Source organism: Leptosomus discolor, chromosome 1 (assembly GCF_034619465.1).
Source record: "Leptosomus discolor isolate bLepDis1 chromosome 1, bLepDis1.hap2, whole genome shotgun sequence".
NCBI classification, from domain to species: domain Eukaryota; kingdom Metazoa; phylum Chordata; class Aves; order Leptosomiformes; family Leptosomidae; genus Leptosomus; species Leptosomus discolor.
The window spans coordinates 175,939,827-175,960,550 of NC_141391.1; the positions used below are offsets into that span (position 1 = coordinate 175,939,827).

The 20,724-nt window shown below is 39.7% G+C and overlaps 1 protein-coding gene across 6 annotated transcripts in view; it reads right to left on the reverse strand.

The window, feature by feature from the left end:
* Positions 1-20,724, reverse strand: part of NAV3 (neuron navigator 3) — a 410,369-nt gene that overhangs the window by 94,159 nt on the left and 295,486 nt on the right. For 5 of the 6 annotated variants that reach the window (XM_086471515.1, XM_086471510.1, XM_086471485.1 and 2 more), the window contains exons 10-12: positions 14,559-14,667; positions 13,758-14,141; positions 10,234-10,353 (exon numbers count right to left, since the gene is read on the reverse strand). In XM_086471515.1, coding sequence (XP_086327641.1) covers positions 10,234-10,353; positions 13,758-14,141; positions 14,559-14,667 — 613 coding nt within the window. Of the gene's footprint in view, positions 1-10,233; positions 10,354-13,757; positions 14,142-14,558; positions 14,668-18,971; positions 19,513-20,724 lie in introns of those variants that run through there. The other variant, XM_086471520.1, reaches the window with a different exon arrangement.

Sequence of the window (20,724 nt, forward strand, 5' to 3'; positions counted from 1 at the left end):
CATGAATTTACCTCCGCAGCAGTTAATAGAGTAAGCAGCCATTTTATATTCTATTCTGCAGTATGAAACAGATTTAGAGCATTATGCATCCAAAAGGAATATACGAGAAAGTTTAGCACATTGGAAATTAAAGCTGATGCACAAAGATAACAGATTAAATGCTTATTTATTCAGGTAAATTGTAATTAGGGAAAGCTATTTTTAAAATTTCATTCAAATAGTGTGTTTTAAGATTATTCAATCTACTAAGCAGCTTTGAATTATAACTATACTGTATCCTTTTGTATAAAACTTCTGTAAAATGCATTGAGAGTTCCACTCTAAGTTTACACATCTGATCCTGCTTAAATTGTTATGACAATCTTTTGTTTACAAAGGAAATCTTTGAAGACTTAATATTTTAACAATTAGATACAGATGAGATTAGTGCTGTAACTTCAAAAGAAAACAAACTCCAAGCACATTGCTGCACCAAACATTTCCCTGTGCAGAGCTGAGGTTGTCACAAGGGGCTCAGGAGGGGCAGGAAGCCTCCATAACAGCGCTTGGAGAACAGATTGAAGAGGGAGGACTGTCTTTTCCTCCCTCCATCAAAAGAAGACTCAGAGGTGACATAGTTAAGATTTATAAGTAAAATGTTGATACAAGCAAACGGAGGGATTTTTTTCAAAGAGGAAGGTTAACACATGTTGCACTCCACAGCGATCCTCCCGCAGCGAAGGGTATGCTCTGCACTGGCTGGCAGTTTTTCTGCCATGCTGTATTCTTCCCAGCTTTCCCTTCATGCTCTCTCCTTTTGAACCCTGTCTTTAGCCAACACATTTCTTTTTCTGGAAAATAAAAGGCTTTCGTGTTTTTTAACCTGCACAGCTTTAGATACCTCCTTCTTTTGATTTTATCTAATCATAGATAACCCATGACTAGCTTTCAGCTGGATTCCGGCTATCTTTTTTAGCCACTAATGATGAAGTTACCTTGCAATACAATTGCCAATCCAAAATGTATTGAACATCAATCACTGCTTTCCTGCAGCCCTGGACAGAGAGCAATACTGTTTTGTCCTAAAAGCAGCATATTGCATGGGAAAGGGTCAAAACCTTGCAATTTTCCTCTTCTGCACTGTAGGCAGCCCTACAGCTCAAGCAACAAATGTGCTCTTGCACCCTTAAGATGCTAAGCTTAATTTACATTTATTCTTCCTTTCACCTGCCTGTTTCGTCCACCTGCCAACTAGGAGGAAGAGTGGGTATACAAAACAACAGCAAGCAGCTGTTAGAGCAGGTCATTTTACTCCTTTCTCATTACCTCTGGTGGGTACAAAAAAGTGCACCATGATGTGGCTCTCCATTTTTTTCCTGTTTCTCACCATTTTAGAGGTCTGCTGAAGCTGCCAAATCCAAATACCCTTTAAAGTGAACATATACCTAATAAATCCAAGGCAATGGATTTTTACAGTGTTAAAATTTAATTACTTTCTATGAAAGTGTTAATTGGAATGTTTTTATAATTCATATGTTTTGTTTTCCAAGCATGTGTGTATGTGCATATCATGAACTGTCTCAGTCTGTTAAGTAGCTATTATGAAAACAGTTCTTTAATAAATCACTTAAGTAAGAAACAAGAATATTTTACACCACAAGGAATTAGGTCTCTCTGAGGCAATTTAGAACAAAAGAGTGATCACAAGATGCTGCATCTCCAATACTAAATCATCAAAATCACAACTTTTCTATTCAGTTTATGAAACATCTGTCTAAAATATGCCATGTTTGTTAATGTTAGAACTGTAATTTCAATTGCACCCATTTGATTGCAAATTTCAGTATGATTTTTTTTTTTTTTTTTTAATAGACATGCAGGAGTATAAAATTACAACACTTTTTCCTCCAGCCATCAAACAAATCAAGACATTTTAAAGCATTTCATATGTTTCTTGACTTCAGGACACAAATATGTATCACACTGGAGACTGAAGTTCTTCAATTTTATATTTGAGCCTGGGGTATTTTGGGTAATGATTTAAATCTTGCTACCCATATTTTGTTCTAACACAAAGGAGCACTACATTAGTCTTTGCTGATAACAATGAAGTACAGTAGTGGACAAAAATGCTGCTGCTGCTGCAACTGTATACTGAGTTTTAGGTAGTTATTAAATACATTGGTACTCTCTTCAGTAGATTACAATCAAAATAAACCATCTGCATTTATCCTGAAGTGAAGTATTAGCAATCTGTTAACATATAATAAAGTCTACCCTCACGTCAAATAATTTTAAAGTATCTAAACCAAACTTTGAGATAAGGATAAATAAAGAATGCAAATAGATGCCATGCCATTAACACCTAGCTCCACACCGTCCACTTTAAAAAAAGTAGTTTTGTGAGAATGTCAAATGTGTCAGCCGTAAACAGCCAGCCTTTGGTTTAATGACCCTACAGCAAACTATATGCTCAGCTCATTTAGCATTGCGTAAGAATGTAATTCACTTCCACTCCTTGCAAAAGTTAAAAAGCTTATTTCCATCAATACTTTCTTTCATGTAAACTGAAATTAGTTGATTTCATCCCTCTTTCTGCCACTTGACAAAAATTGGAAAGGAGAAAGCTTCATTTGTCGATCATTTCATGTAATTATTTGCAGTTCAGTCTTGTTTTAAAGTAAACATCTGCCATGCACTGTTCTTGCCTTTTCTGAATGTCATTTCCTCATGTAAGCTGGGTGCAAAGAAATGTGTCTGCAGACATGATGTTGCAAGATCATGACAGTTTAACATACTAATGACAGCATGCTAACAATGCAGTTTGTTTATGTCACTGATATTAATAAAGTATCTGAACCTAAAACCATGCAGCTGCTAAATGTTTCCATGTTTTGGTTTGTGGTTCTATGGGCAATTTCTGTAGACATTTAAAGCAACTAAGGAAGGGGGCAACCTCACAAAATTAGATCAAAGTCCAGTTGCTTTACTTATTTTCTATTGTCCAGATCCTGACTTTTGAAACCATGACAAGAAACAAAGTCATACTGAATTCAAACACCATTCTTTCTAAATTAATAATGGTGTACAAAATCATGTTACTGAAAATTTTATTTCTTATTATGCTTTTGAAAATAAGGTATTCATCCTCAAAGGATCCTGAATACTTAACAACGTAATGAGCCAAAAAACCAAGAGCGCTCCTTTTGACACAATTATTCTGCTCTTCATGCATGGATACACACATATATATGCTTTAGGTACTTAAATTTAGCATCTGTGCTTTGCAGAAACAATAAAAACTGAGATACACATCGAAACAGACACTTCTAACCAGTAACCTTCTCGATAGCCTAGCAGATGCCAAAATGAGGAAAGATTTACACCAGAGATTATGAAGATGCAGGATCATTTGAGAGTAATAAAATAAAATGTGGGAAATGTTAACAGCAACAGCTGTGAAAAGAAATTATGGAAGATTAAAACCATAGAAGAGAGCAACAATAGTAAAAACCAGTTCAAAATTTCAATTGTTTCACAAGAGAGATTCTTTAATTATGGCTTCTGGAGATATTTGAGTAATAACTGCAAGAACATTGAGGCAGAGATATTTATCATTATTTCCCTGTCCTAAGAACCTACTAATACTGTAAAATCACAGCCAGGAAAATTATAGCAGACCACATAACTGTATGAACCACACTGACTTTAAGGTCTATTATAACTTTCTTAGGTTGTGCACAGAATAGCAATCACAGGCATACTTAGTGGTGAAGGCAGGTGCAAAGGTATAGGAAGCCTTCCTACTCACCGCGGTAGATTTGCAGCAAAACTCAGTTTTTGTCCAAGAAAGTTTTAGACAGCCAGAAGCAGGTATATCTATTTTGTGTTTTCTTATTTATTATTTATATCTATGGGATGAATATTTATATTATTGACATAGACATTGGTATCCAGAGTTGGACACAGCTGAAATGTTGGGAGACAGAGGAAAGGGTAGAAGGCTGAATGTGTGCACACAGTGAATAGTTCAATAATGTGGCATATCCTTTGCCTTTAACTACCTGTAGTAAATCCTGCTCTGCTACCAAAAGCACCAAACTGAACAGGTAATAGTTGCAACATGGCAGAACAGTGATCACATCAATACCAAACTGCAGAGACACATGGCAGAAAGCACAGTATTAGTAGAGTGCTGAAATACACATTACGCAGAAACATCTGGATAGAAAGGCAAAACAAAGTATGCCTGTCTGCTGAACAACATCCCAAGGGGTTAAATTCCAAATGACATTAGCATTTTCAATGTGCTGCCCAAACTTTACAGTATGAGAACAGGCACTGTATCCTATTATGATTTTAAGTTACTGTTCATGATGTCCCTCAGCCTTTTCTGATACTACCAACCTTACATAACAGGGCTCCCAGTTCAATACCCCTTTGAATTCTGGAAAAGTTCATTTTCCAAAAGTACAATAGTCCAGCTCAAGGCTCGTCTACTCAGACAAACACCAGAAGACAACTTTTAGTCATTCATGCAGGAAGTTAGGTAACAAACTACAGGCAAAATCTGGAATTATTTTATTATAATTATAATTAATAATGTATTATGGTGATTATGGTTTGGCTGAGAACAAACAGGCCAGCCTGAGCTAGTTGGAGATAACTGCCAAATCTGCTGCATATGTGACAGATGGTGGAAGCATTTTAAAGACTCCCTATGCACAAGAACTCTGTGTAAGAGGGGCTCAGATTCAATGCAACAGCAAAGTAGATGAAGCAGGTCATGACAAAAGCACAGTAAGCAGCATAGGCTACCTTTAAAGCTTTGGGTTTCATCCTAAGAAAAGGTGAAAAAAACAGAACAGTGCATTCAAGGGATGTGAGGGGAAAGTGGTTGCACAACCCGTGTTGACTGTTGACTGATAAAAGTGAAGGAAGCTGTGGCTTTTGATACAGTGTACCAGATTCAGCAGCTATAAGGGGTGGAAGGACAATGGTTGAACTCAGTGAAGCTATATCCCCTTCTAAAAGGGCTTGTTTAAACTTCCCTAGCAGTTTTTATGGACAACACAGGGTGGTTTGGAAACACTGCAACTTACTTTTCAATAAACCTTACTTTTCCCAAGAACATAATTCATTTTGTGCGCTTATGTCTAATCTCTTTTGGCTCATTTTACTTTGAAATGGGTTTTGAACTCCAAGAATGTTCCTCAAATACTCCCTCCAAGAGTCCCAGAAGGCAAATGCTACAGTGTAGAGGAGGAAGACAGAACAATAAATGAAAGTAATATCATACCATTGAGAAGTCTCTCAGCCACATCCCAAGTTACACCCGCTGAAGAGAATCCATCTTTCTCTCTAATTAATTTCTTATGGTATCTGAAGCAAGGTAAGTTGCAAGGAATAGGCATTTATAGATCAAAAAAAGAGTGCAAATTGGGAAAAAAAAATCAAAAGAATGATACAGCTATTGATATCTAATGCTGTCAGTGTCCCTTCAGCCTTTCATTGAACCATTACAATTCTTTCCCTAGAACAAGCAAATATACCGTGTTCCTTTCTACACCAACCTGCTTTCCAGAGCAGTATGCAAACAACACTTAAGCCTTGGCTTATGTTGCATTCATGAATTTAACTTTTAATAAAGTTTTTCAAAAAACAATCTAATATTATGATTTGGATGAGCTCTCTCAGGCTAAGTTTCCATATAGAGATCTTTCAATCCTTTCCTTTTTGGCAACAAGTGGAGATGCAGGTGCTGTCGGAAACCAATTTAGAGTGAAATCAAACTGGGGACCTGATTGTCTTTTTACACCAGTTCCATGCCCTTAATTTCAATGAATTATTCCAAATTTATCCATCAAATGAGAATCAGTCTGAAAGCATATATTTGCCAGAAATGGCATTACCTTTAGAGATATCACCAGCCCACCTATCTAAAGAATATTGTACTGACAGCTCACAAAAAGAAAAAGTTTTAAAATATAAGCAGAAGGTGTAATTTAGGTTGTCAGAGTAAACCCAAGTTCAGTTTTCACGAAGAACATGGGGTTGCTGTCAGCAAAAGTTGCTGGCTCTGGTGATGGACAGAATACTGAAACTTTTCTCCTGCCTGATAATGTAAATCAGATATTTGCATGTAATGGGGTTGCATGGCAAGGTTTTGGTAGTGGGGGGGTTACAGGGGTGGCTTCTGTGAGGAGCTGCTAGAAGCTTCCCCTATGTCCGATACAGTCAATGCCAGCCGGCTTTAAGATGGACCCTGGCCAAGGCCGAATCAATCAGCGATGGTGGTAGCGCCTCTGTGACGGCGCGTTTAAGAAAGGGAAAAAGTTGTTGCACAGCAGTAATTGCAGTGAGAGAGAGGAGTGAGAATATGTGAGAGAAACATCCTGCAGACACCAAGGTCAGTGAAGAAGGAGGGGAGGAGGTGCTCCAGGCGCTGGAGCAGCTATTCCCCTGCAGCCTATGGTGAAGAAGACCATGGTGAAGCAGGCTGTCCCCCTGCATGCAGCCCATAGGCAGTCGAGCAGGTATCTGCCTAAACCTCTGGAGGCCCCCATGTTGGAGTAGGTGGATGCCTGAAGGAAGCTGTGAACCCAATGGAAGCCTGCACTGGAGCAGGCTCCTGGCAGGACCTGTGGACCCGTGGAGATAAGGAAGCCCACCCTGGAGCAGGTTTGCTACTAGTGACCCCACGGGGAAGGGGGGGGGGGGGGGGGGGGGGGCAGGGGGGGGGCACACTGAAGCAGTCAGCTCCTGAAGGACTGCACCCCATGAAGGAGATCCACGCTGGAATAGTTCATGGACAACTGTAGCCTGTGGGAAGAACTCACGCTGGAGAAATCGTGGAGGACTGTCTCTCATGAGAAGGGACCTCACATTGGATCAGGGGAAGCATGTGAGGAGTCCTCCCCCTGAGGAGGAAGGAGCGGCAGAAAACAACAGTGGGATGAACTGACTCCAACTTCCATTCCCTGTCCCCCTGTGCTGCTCAGGGGAGGAGGGAGAGAAATCTGGAATAAAGTTTAGCCCAGGAAAGAAGGGAGGGGTGGGGGGAAGGTGTTTTTAAGACTTGGTTTTGTTTCTCATTACTCCTCTCTCAGTTAATTGGAAATAAATTTCGTTTTTCCCAAAGTCAAGTCTGTTTTGCCCGTAACAGTAAATGCTGAGTGATCTCCCTGTCCTTATCTCAACCCACAAGCCTGTTGTTATATTTTTCTCTCACCTGTCCAGCTGAGGAGGGGAGCCTGATAGAGCAGCTTTGGTGTGCACCTGACATCCAGCCAGGGTCAAACCACAACATAGCAGAATATCATTTATTTTCTGCCTGCACAGAGATGCCAGCAGAGTCCTTTAAAACAGAAAGACCAGGACAAATCATGCCAATTATGAGGAAGATTTATACTAATGATATCATAGAGAAAATGCATATGTCCTTCACATATCTACAGGGATGATAGAGAGAAGCATAATCCTCTTTCATGGAAGTTCATCATAACAGTGGCAAGGCACACCTTGAAGCCCTGACACAAATCCTATTACTTTTTGTTCAGAGTAGAAAAAGTAAGATCTAAAATGCTACATGAGATAAGATGAAATCTCAGGTACCCACACGGTTGTGAAGCACCAAAACTTATTCTGCCAATCAAAGCAATAGTATCAGCAACCTCCGTATTGCTTTTACAACCTGATTTCACATCATACATGTGACACGCACTGTTGAAGATCAGCACAAACAATTTTGTGTGTGTGTGTGTTTGGCCTAATACAGGGGTTTTGTGACCCTTTTTGTCAAGCGTGTGTTTTGTTATCATCAGAACTCATAAAAACATTTAATTTTTTCCACTTCCTAAACACCTTTCTGCTGCTTCAAGGAAAAGCATACACTTAACCATCTATGTCAACAAAGCACGATTAAGGTTGTAAAAATCAAGCATTGAAAGGTCAGCAAATGCCAGAATTGTCTGAACATCCATAATTTAAATCCCTCATGCCTGTGCATTATGATGAAGTTTTTAATTACATGATAGCACATAGTATGTTCCACGATACCCTGTTTAAAGGGTCTAGAAGAGCACAGGGTCCAGCTTTCATTCTTTGTGTAAGGGAAAGCAGTTATTACAAAGTAAATCCTACTTCACATTTGTAGGCTTTAAGCTCAAAAATTACTTTGAGGCTTGCTCATGCATTTTGCTAATGTCGAGTGGTTTGCAAATGCACAGTGAAGACGGAATATATTGAGATTTCAGTTGTTGAGATCAAATAAATCTTTCCTGAATACACATGAATTTTGTTTTTTAAAAAGCCTTGTATCTTGCATAAAATTGGTCAACTTTTTGCTCAAGACCCAAAATAATCTCCTGACAAATTTGAAGTCACTGCTTCACAACCTGACAAGCGATAGACTCAGAGATGAAAGACTCAGATACAGCAAAGTAGTTTTTAGCACAATATTTTTAGCCAGTCTGACAAAGTTGTATAAACAAACCAAAACAGATTCGTGTACTGGGAAATGCTGTACAACCTCATTAATTGAGAGCCGATGATAGCATCACTGTGGCTTCACACACAAAATGTGTATGTACCTGCACATTATATAGAACCAATTAACACATACATTACTAAATAACTACGAAGCAAAATAAACACATGCTTGAGTGTCATCTAGAGCTTGAGGAATACTAAGAAAAAATTTAAAATCCCTTAATTTAGACCTCTTTTTTCCAGGGAAGAGGTACATGGTTTGAAACCTGGGTATGAATATTGCATGGTGGGAAGAGGTCTAATAACGTCACTCTCAGGTGAAAAAAGATATAGAGACATACAAAAACGTGGGTGCTGGTGACATTCTCTGCTTTTAATTACATGACTCCCAGCCTCTAAATTTTCCACCCTCTCTCCCACTTTGAGCTTAAGGTTCTTGTTCTCACATACAGAGCTCCACAAAAGTCCCCCCTGCCCACATCTCATTTCTCATTTTCTCCTTCTGTTACTGCCTGAGTTCTATCCAAATTATTTTCTTAAACGCCTACTGCACACTTTCTCTGGTCTTCGCATCACGTCAATGCTCGTGTTCCACAGAACCGCGTTCTTTTGAACTGCTATCTAAAGTAAGCTTTTTTGCAAGGTCAACAAATGCTAATATGTCAGCTAAAGCAACCTTATTTTTTAAGAAACTGGTTTTCTAGATCAAAATTATCTTCTTTATCCTGATGCACTGCATACCTTGTTTGACTAATGTAGACTACCCCTGACTTGTGTCACAGGCATATATGCACCAGAAAACTGTGAAAAGTAAAAATTATATCATACCTAGGTGAATATCTTAGAACTTGTTCAACTAATTTGCTGGGTTTGTAAAACCAGAGGCACTCTGTGAACATTTTCTCCCTTTCTGATCAAAAATATTTTTTTCCTTAAAGGATCTTTTAAAAAGACGGGACTGAAATCAACCCCTTAAAACTGAAGACAGCCAATTTTCACAGCTGCTCCTTATCTCCATGATGGTCTGACCAAAATCTCAGAGCTGATGGCTCTAAGTTCTGCAAAAGTTGAGTTATGAATTTTTATTTCTCAGACATGGATACAAGCCACCAATATGAATCTACTTTAAGCTCAAGGAAAAGAAACAGAAAACACTTGCCTAACCTGCAGAAGTACTAGTGGGACAATATTTTTGTGCTCACACCCATATATACACGGATAAGGGCAGGATAGTGTTGTTTCTTTTTTCACACTGCATAGACAAAAGGATACAACCCCAGTTCTCGCTTCCCACTGCTCACAGGTACTGCCTTCTTCTGACACCCGCAGAGGGCAAAATGGGTAGAGAAGATCAGGGGTCTAGTTTCAGCCGACTCCATCTGCGTGTTCTGACACCCTTCGTCAGGCACGCAAGCTCTCTGCTGCCTAGAGACCACGTGTATTCTCCCTACACTCATCAACTGACAAGGCAACCTGTGAAAATCATGTCCCGTGTTAGAGATTCAAGATTGCAAGTAAGGCCCAGGCTTATTAATATTTTTTCTTATATCTTCAACTATAAATTCTTCCTTAGTCCCGTTCCTATGTGAGAAATTTTTTTCCCCACCTGTTGTGGTGTATTGTGTGCTCAGAAACCTAGCAGCCTCAGAAGCTTGCTTTCTCTTTCTATTCCTTAGGAACAAAATGGTGATATATTAGCAGGTATGAAGGATGAAAAAGACTTGTAAAGCTCAGATAGCTTTTTACTTAGCAAAGCACTGTTACCTGTCTGCATCCACAGTCACGTCATGGACCCCTCTCTGAATGACATCGCGAGAGGCAGTTAGGTCTGGTATTCGGTTCAGACTTCTCGTATATAGGTTGAGTCCTCCATCTGTCATGTACCTGAAAATAAATGTGCGGTCAATCTGTGGGAAATGCAACCATCTGGCAACCATGTTTCACTCCAAAGTTAATGATGGAGGAATTCGAATGTTTAAGGTACGGGCTGTCCTACTAGACGGTAGGCTTATACTAAATATTCTCACTTTGTGGTCCCAGTTCAGGGAGGTCAGATATATGCCTGTTTTCTAGGATCATTTGCCTTTTTCTGTGATGGCTTACAGGCCAACCTGTTTTGCTAAAATATATATAAACTGAAACCCTCATGTATCTTCAAAAATTTTAAGTATATTTTAAGTACTGCAGTTTTGTCAAAGAATAGCACCAGATGCAAGAAGCATAACTCCAGCTAAAAAAGAAAAAAAAAAGAGGAAAAAAAAAATCAGTAGCATCCATCTAAATGGGAACAGAAATTGAGAACCCAAATCCCTAGTCCCTGCTGGGGTGCAATTATTCAGATATGAAAGAGATATCCACTGAAGCCCTTACAATGACATTTAAGAATATGTCCCTGTGTTCCTTTTTCTTGATTCCCACCACTTCGCATTCTAATGAATGACTAATGAATCGAACAGTGACTATAGTGCTGCTTAGTCACTACAGAACCATTAAAAGCTCCTGAATTTCAAGCAGCAGTAATAATTTCTGGAATGCCTACCTACAGCCTAGTAATCTCTATGAGAGGTCTTGGTGCTTATAACTGAGTAGTACCACAAGCCTGTCCTACTCTCAAGACCTCTCCATTATTTTCTCAAAAGACCTTTCATTAAACTGTCTCCCCTTAGACTTGTTTTTCACATTTACCTCTTGTAGTTTTTGGTAACTTTAGTGTAGTGACCTAGTACAGAGCTTGCACAAATTTATTAGCGAAGGACCACATGCATGGCACTTAACATAGAAGTATACATACTACAGAAAAAAAATTTAGTGTATACCTCAGTGAACCTATACAAAGCAAAACTACAGGACTAGTGTAGTCTCAATGCTAGGATGATGGTTGAAATGATATACTGGAGTTCACTCCCAATTCAAATAATCTTTAACACAAGTTCTCCTTGAGCCATGAGACAGTGCCACTCAAACCTGTCTTTCAGCTGGAGCATGTGTGCAAGTACACAAACATTTAACTTTAATAACTCTACACAGAATCCCAGGCACAAGCCAAGGCACACACACACTGCCAGTGCTCCAGATGTTCTGTTGGCCCTCTCTGCGGTTCTTTCTGGGAGCTGATTTAACTGAAATCAACTGTCCCAGAGACCGCGGGGCTAATACGGCAGCCCGGGAGCACCAGACTCCACCCCACAGTTTGGGGTGGGTGAACCAGTGCAGCTTTTGAGAGCAAAGCTGCGGTAGGGTAGCCCTGTGTGACAGATACAGCTTGAGACAGCATCGTGACCTGGATGGCAATCTGGATGAAGAAGGCAACCTCAAGAGCATTAAAACACAAAGTATGGGTTTGTTTATTTTTAACTAAACTCTTGAGGAATTTCACGCATTGGTAAGATTTAGCTGGCAGTTCAGCAAGGGATTTCTGAAACCTTGGTATCTGGAGTTTGCAGAAGGTAACTTCACATTTGTTTTCAAAGGTAAATTAACAGTCACACACGCTAGATCTATCCTTTTATTAAAGCCAAAATTTAGACTTTTTGACAGATTATTTTACTAAGGGTGAATTATGCAGTAGGTTCCAAGGTTCTGGAATTGCACATTAAATTTAGCTGTGGTTTGAATCCAATCCAGATTATATGGATTTTTTCCTTTGTAAGTAAGGCTTGAATGGAGAGACTTAACAAGTGCAACAGGCCTTCCTCACGTTAATTTCTAATTACTTCTGCATTCCTGTCCCCAAGTGTTTAAAGTAATTAAACTGATAATGGAAGAGGCATAAAGGAGATAAGACTTTACATGCTTCAGTGAATCCTGAAATTTCAGAGCTTATTAACTGGTTTATAACATTTAACGCACCTAAAAATGTTAACTGAGCACATTGCAACTTATTGTCTGTTGAGTCATCCTTATTACAGATGCAAAGAAAAGTCACACAAGATGACTATATTCATCCTCTAATGTAATAAACGAATTAATACAGCTCGTCAGGCACTGCAAAGGATTCCCCTATTTTTTTTTTAAATAAATCCATGCATCCATCAAAGGCAGCATTTATATTTCCTTTATGATAAAAGGCATTCAGACATTAAAGTATTACATTTTCCATATGCCTTTTCTCTGTTCTAGCACACATGAATATGGCATCCTACTTGACAGCCACTAATGCTGTGCTGTGGACAACCTTGTCAGCAGTGCTCCATTCACAGATCACTGAGACAGTGCACCAGGGAGATATAGGAATATGCCTTCTTTCTAGTTATGCTTTTTCTAGAGATCTATCTTTGGATGGCGTTTGAGGTGAGACACTACTCTAGAGAGCTTTGATCACAGGCTTACATTTGCCCTTAGGAACATATCATATCCAATTTCATCAGCCACCATTCTCTAATCATAGCTATACTTCAAACTAAAAGATTAGATTGACAGCAAGAGTCCTAAATTTATACAGAATGACGTAGTGTGGTGTGACATGGCCATATACTCTATAGGACTGCTGTTCAACCCAGTGTTACCTTAGCCATCAAGCAGCCTTGAGATGCCAACAACAGCACTGAACAGTAATTTCAGTAAAACTGTAACATGGCTTTTTTTTTTTTTAAATGGTGCTTTAGGAGTTCTAACATACATAGGAGTGAAGTGACTTATGTTCCAAGATTGACATAAGAATTGTTAAATAGTAGTTTGAAACACAGGGAATGCAGTACCCCAAAGTCAATCAACTGATTAAGCAAACAAAAATAAAAATAATTGTCATTCTTCCTCCTAGCTATGCTAAGAGAGTGACTGATCTATTGTTTTATGGAAAGATATCCCTACAGCTCAGATGATATGCACAGTTGAAAAATTGCAATACAGGCCTATCACACAGACTATACTACACAATATCTGAAGTGGAAACAGAGAAAGTCTGTGCTGTCAGCAACTGCTTTTCATCACTACATCCAACACCATATCTACCATCTCAAAAAGACATAAAAATACCAAAAGAAGACCCATCAGAGGGCAAGCAGTGCAAAATGATGGTTTACCAGATAACTAAGAAATTCCAGTAAGTAATAAGAAGTACCTGTGCTCGTTCTTATCAAAGTTCACAGCAAAGTCATCTTGATGTTAAAGAATTGCATTTGAACGCTGCTGAGAACATCACTGGCAGTTTAGGGGCTTATTTTTGTTTTTGTACATTTTTATGTTGCAACCGTGATGCAACTTCCACTTGTGTGCCAGAATTTGTCAGAAAAATCCTATTAAACCTGCCAATGATGCATTAGTTCAAATGGGGGAAAAGTGCTACGTACCCACTATTGATGTCATCAGTTCTGAGGCTTTTCCCAAGAATGTCCCCGTCACTCATGTAGCCACCAACATCAACTTCAGAGGACATGTCCAAATCACCACTTCCCTTCTCACTCATGTCGATCTGCGAGATATTTCCAAGGCGAGAAACAGCTGCTCGGCGAAGTGGGGTGGTATACATGAACCGAGAAGGGTCTGTGTGTATGAAGCGACTCGCACTGCTGCGAGGATAACCAGCGCCCAAGGACGGGGCATCTCCTGCCTGCAGCCGAGGACTGGCCTGCCCTAGCCTCCAAGTCACCGGGGTGGACCGGCTTGTCAAGCTTGGTATGCTTCTCCCGTTCACCTCAGTTGTCACAGTGCTGTCAAAAGTTGTCTCCAATGTGCTGACAAACAAAATGGAGAAGTCAGTGAGCAGTATTTTCTCTGTTCCTGAGAAACAAGGAAAAGCAAAGGCTGGAAGAACGTATGCATTTTTTTAGAGCTCTCTGTGTATGTGTGTTTGTCCATGTGTACACATGTGTTTGTGTGTACAATAACGTCTAGTTATAAAATAACCTGAAATAAATTTTATAGGCTTCTAAGTAGATGTATATGAAACAATAACCACCTTTGTGAATGATTGCATAAGACATTTTGACAGTAAAGTATAGTAAAATCACATTTAAGTTGTTGCAGCATTTTAGCAAACAGTATGGCTAGTGTCATAGTTAATTTTCCCTTGCAAGTCTCTAATTCATTCAACAAATAGTAATACTCTCCTATGGCCCAGATTTTTAGCACTCTGCAGACAATCAGTGTACCTGTGGCTTATCTGGGTCCCTCTAAGGCTGGACATAGTTTCTTCCAAATTCTGTCTCAGGTCTGCTATATTCTTTACAGTTCTCATTCTTCTTGTTTCAGGGTCTTCCCCTGGAAGAAAACAGCAAAACCAGCATAAATTTTAGGGCACACAAATGTATAAAGTTGAATAAAGTGCACACATGTATACGCAGCTGAGAACACACACATATGACTGTAAATAGGACTGTCCCTTTAATCTTTTAAAAAATAAAACCTCATCCTTTCAGTAATAAAACACACACATGCTTATAAATAACATGTGGTATGTAAAAAACCCACTGAAAAGAATCCTGGTGAAGTATCCGTGTTAGGGCCCAGATCTATTAATGAAACTCAGATTTACAGTGTTGAGATTTTTATCCTCTATAATCAAGGCACGACGCAGCCCCAGACCACTTGATATATTTTTACCCAGCCCCTTTTTCCTCCTTGACATTCTACATGACTTGGTAGGAAATCAAGCCACAGTAAATCTGTGTCTGGAAAGAATTGGGATGACTGTTACAACAACTCTTCAGTATGCACTTAACATCCAGGCTATTTCAAAGTACTATTTAAGTCAGGCACTTAATAAAGCATCTTTCCTCAACAGTAATGGTTTCCTGAAGGGGGAGATTATTCTTCATATGGGATAAAAAATATTCTTCTTGGGATAAAAATCTGAAAACTCTAAGCACATGCGTCATTTGTACAATTTCAGATTTTAACAGCCTTCAGGGATCCATTGTGAAAAGCTAGTCTGGTACGTTGAATAGTGAAGCCCACAGAACTTCACCTGGAACATCCTGAACAATGTTTACTTCACACGGTTAAAAAAAAAAAAAAAAGAAACAAAACAGAAGGAAAAAAAAAGTTACATATTCTGTGTCACAAAAGGAAAACGTAATAAGCCTCAAAGCAACCTCCAAAAGTCACATATGAAGAAAACAAAATTGCATGTTTTCCAGCATATTCACATATCAAGGAATTTTAGTTTGTTTTTCTTTTGGAATTTCTGCAGTTCTGATCCTATTGCCCAAACACTCTGCAGGCAGTTAAGAAAAATCCCAACTCCTGTCATTAAATGGAAATAAATTTTTCCATATACATTTCATATAACCTTTACTTCTTCCCTGATAGGCAAATGGTGCATGGTACTAGCCAATGTACCCCACTTTTGTGGCTCAATGTCAAGCTAGCTTTCACAGCAATTCCAGTTTGATGTTTTCCAATCTACACTGCCCTGGCTATGTCTTCTGTCCTCTTTGCTGCAGTCAAACAGTCCTTCAGGAACTGCTGTTTTCTTGTTTGTTTTATTACCCCAAATAAATTCTTCAGTGGTTTAATGACACAACAGTCCATAAACCTCTGAGTTGGCACCATGGAACTGACAGCGGGGTCAACATCCAGAGAGGGTGGAGACAAGAAGTGGGGATACAGGCCCAGCACTGCTGCCAAACTTTCCATCTTCTCAAGCGGCACCCCAAGGGCATGTGCATTCACAAGATTTTGCTCCATAAAATAAATTACCTGTGTGCCTTCTTACATGTAATACCTTGCAGGAGGCAAATGTTCGCACTGAAACGGAAATTACCACCACTCCTGTGTTTCAAGGTAGACGTGTTCAATCAAGCACCTTGCTGATCAATGTACTCATGGATCTGGTACTGTTTGCAGAGGTTTCTGCACCATCCTGGAGACTTCCATGAGGCAAAAGGACTCATGCCAAAGCTAAGCTGGAGACCTTTAAGTCCACTTAGATTGAACCTGCTGTTGAAAGCCCAGACAGTTCCCAGGCACACTGTCCCTGCCTGCCTCCAGGCAGTTCCCTGTGGTGCTCTCAGTTCCTCACTGTCACTGCCATTTGCTTTCCCCATTCTGCAAAATGCACTCAAATTCACTTCCAGAAGCACACTGTATTCCTGCCACAACATCTACGTGGGGTAGACCCAGGACTTGTTTGTTACCTGTCTTACCTCAAACCAGAGGTGAAACAGTAGCTTGTTGGTATAAGACAATTTTCTGTTATACACAGAAAGACAAATTCCAGGGTATATGCAGGCAGAATTAAAGGCAAAGCAATACTTTATATTTATTTGAGGAACTGAATTTAATTCATATTTGCAATGACTTTGCCCTTTCCTTCCTTGTTTATCCTTGTCAGTTGTCCTTTGCTGTATGTTAACAGTGCAAATTCTTGCAGCAAAAATGACAGCAACTGTCTTTTTAAATATATATTATACAGTAAATAGTCTAACAAAGCCTTAAGGTATAATTGGAATACAAAAACAAAGGTACATATATATGGCAAACTGCCAAAATATGTTTTCATGGAGAAGAATATTTCACTTTCAGACAAATTATACCATAAAATGGTGTTCTTCTATCCTGGAAAGGTGAAAAGTTTGAGGTCTAATCTCTTTTGATCTCCCAGTGACACAAAGGATAATTTCAAAACCTTTCCACCATTTTTTTCTAAAAAAGCTCCAAGTGCAGTTTTATGATCTTGAAATACTACATAGTACTACATACAAAATCCTCATAACTGTAACTATTAAGTGTTTTAAATATAATTGTTCTTTTTTCTTTCTGTCCTTCTCTTAAGGCTGTATGAATGGACTCACACCGTACCATGGATGAACAAGTCAGAAAGTATAAACAGTTGAACACGATGACTGAGAAATTTTCTGCACTGAGTGCAGCATCCTCAGACCTAACTTGGGTCTGGCATTACCTACAGTTTCAGGACAGCACTGTGGCTCCTCATCTACATCAAGCCTCCTTCTGTACAGACTACAATAGGGAGGGCGAATACGTGTTTTTTTCTGAAAGCTAGCTACACCATACTTGCTGGAAGAGACACTATGGTGCTTATTGCAGCAGGATTGGGACACAGTTTATGGGTTCAAAGGGAGCCCAGACTCCCCCAGACACCTTGGTTCTTATGACTGCCTATCAGTAGACTATCCATATTTGCATGACCTAACATACCAGAAATGCTCCCTGGCTTGTCAGCTCAAGTTATTCTGGTTGTCTCAATAAATTTCAAGACAACACATTCATTTCTTCCATTGTGTGAAATACATATACCAGAAATCAAAATAAACATTTTACAGAAATCACTAAATACTTAGGTTAAACTTCTACATTCACATTTCTGAAGCTTACTCATCATTGCACATTTAATAATACTGTTCATAATAATTTCAGTACTTCCACACATGTAAATAAAACCAGCCCAAAGCAGATAAACGGGACAAAAATAATTCCATTAATTGTTTGCTTTTCATAAAAGGATTTACAAATAATAAGCATCTCCCCAGAGCGTTTTCCACTCTTAGATATTAACTCCATTCACAAAGGAAAGTAACAGTTTTACTCTGCAGGTGGGGCAACTGAGGCTTACAAAAGAACAGGGCTTTGCTCAGTGACACGCAGCTGAAGAGGAGCAGGGGCAGATGGAGAGCTCAGCTTCCTTTGCTAACAAGCCTCTAATCTTTAGGAGAAGCCCCTTTCAGCATACTAGTATAGACTAATAATAAAAGGTATGCATAAAAAGAGAATTCTTGTTCCTTTGTTATTTTGAAATGATAGCTTTTTACATTACATACACAGCAAAAATTTTATCCTGAATGTTTAAACATAGTCAGGGCTAACACATCCACCAGCAAAGAAGCTCCAGGCTAGACACATGCTATATAACCTTGGAAAAGCAAGCAGCCACTTCAACCATTTGACTGGCTGAAGAACAAAGCTTTGGAAATGAACACTTTGAGCACTCTTATAAAGGGCTGAGAGATGAAAAGTAAAGCCAGTAACACAGAAGCCTTTTGAAGCACCTATGGCTGTGGACTTCAAATGCTCACTGGCATGCACTGATATAACAAAACTGGTTATTTAAACTAAACTGAAATCCTGGCACTCACAATTCCACATAAAGGGGTGAAATTATCAGCAGGAGGGAAGGGGGAAGCAATACTGGAGGGACAGTTTGTAGGTAGGCCAAGGCATTTTTTATCTAAACCAAACCTCGGATTCAAGATTTAAATTTTAAATACATGAGAACAAATTTCATTAAAATTAAATGAATAAACTAATAGCACTTAAATGTTTCACCTTATTTTTTCAAACAGCTAAGCAAACTATGTTCAATTATTCACAGGCTGTTGCTGCCCATGCACCCATCAAAAGTGGTTCAGACATTTATCTTCATTTCATACAGTCTTTAGAGGTAAGGAAGAAATGGCTAGACCTTATTTTTGCATACTATTGCAAATAAACCCAGTTCTGTCTTGTGAAATCACTGTCAAGATCAAAAAGCTGTTCCATGCAGATATGTGTTAACACTTGGGTCTCCTCCTGCCCTTCCTGCTATCAAGTCGAAGTTAACTTACCTAAAATATCTGTATAAAGGACCTGTTCTAGGTCCCCCAGCATTGTTATTATGACATCCTCATCCAGGTGCGCGGTCCCTTCACGCAAGCATCCTTCCTCCTCTTCCTCTGCCCAGTTCCTACTGGGGAAACGGGACGTGCAGGACACATTTTCATCATCTGATTTTCCCCTCTCCTCATTGTCAATCTCAAAGCCTTCACCTGCACACTGATCTCCCGAGCTCCTGGATGTCTTGCTTCCAGCAACCGGTATCGCCTGAAATGCTTGGGGTGCAGTGAGGCTGGAGTGGCAGAGAGAATGCACCGACTGCGAGAGCGCCTTGGAAAGGGAGCTTCTCCTCCCAGCTTCTGCCTCCCGCTGATGGTAACTCTGGCTGGACTTGGAGGCATTTCCAAACCAGTTCTCCCTGTATGAGTATCGCCTCTTCTCCCCTTCACTGATGAGCGTGAGATTGGTTAGAGACTTCTGCTTCTGAAGACGAACACACCCTCTTCTAACCTCCTTGCCTTTGAACACTGACAGTTCAGCAGGTCGCTGCATCTTTCCAGCTGGGGCTTCCCCTCAGTTGGATTTCATATTTCCGAGATGGACAGCAGTTCAGTTCTCCTGAAAGGTCTGGGAGGTGATCCCTCCAGCACCACACGCTGTACATCCTAGGTAGCACATATTTGCACTTGCAATGAAAAGCACAGCTGAAACATGCAGTGTACGTAAATGACTAGACAGGCACAGTCGTTTTCTTTAAAATTATGTTGCTGTCGCTGCTAAGCCACTTCTCTCCCATCACATTAATCTGCAGTACTTACAGTCATTTTCACTTGGATTTCTCTCAAGCAGAAGAGAGTTGATCAAACACTCTGCTCCAGCACAGAAGTAATCCCAAAAGCCAACTGTGTTTTCCCCTCTCCATCCAATCACCAGCCTCATCGGAGCGGTGGGCCTGCATCTCTGTCTACAGCTGCTGCCTTCTGAAATCCGAAGTAGGCACAAGTGCTGTCTCAGGCTTCCCCCCCCTCCTCCTCACCGGATCATGACTGATCCCGGTGCACAGCTCTTCACTTGAGATGGGCTGACACAGAACTGCAAGTACAGCCTCCACGTCAGAGCGCAATAAAGAGCCAAAATTAACCACTGAAGCAAAGCTCTGTACAAGCCTCCTTACATTTTAGTATTCAACCTGCATTCCCAGATATATGACTCTTCTCTGCTACTGCAGCGAAAGCTGCTGGCTGCCATGGCAGCAAACATCCTGGTGAATTAAACCAGAGACACAGAAGCCTCTGCCCAGTTTACAGTGCCACAGGTTTCAAGACACAGCTTCACCTGAATGGGATGCTACAGTAACAGACCTAGCTCACAGTCAAATCCTATTTTTCTCCCCAAAAGGTAAGGATGACAAACTCTTTCTTCAATATCACTGCTAGTCCCTATGCAGGAACCTAAGAGTAGATTTTTAAATGAACCTTCAGTCTTGTAATTTCTGCTCTAAATAAAAAAAAAAATAATTTAAGATCATAAAAAAGCTAAAAAATGGAACACAACAGTACCTACCCAGTAAGGATTATAAAAGTAAATATTTAATTTCTTTCTCCTTAAAATATACCTTGTTTGCATCTCTATGCGATTCAGATGTTAGTATGGAATTAAAAAGCTGTAATAAAATCATTGTTTCACAATCTTCTGAAGAAAACCTACTAATGGAATAGTAATTTTTTTATAAAGCAACTCAATATCTTATCTGAACTGAGTTCA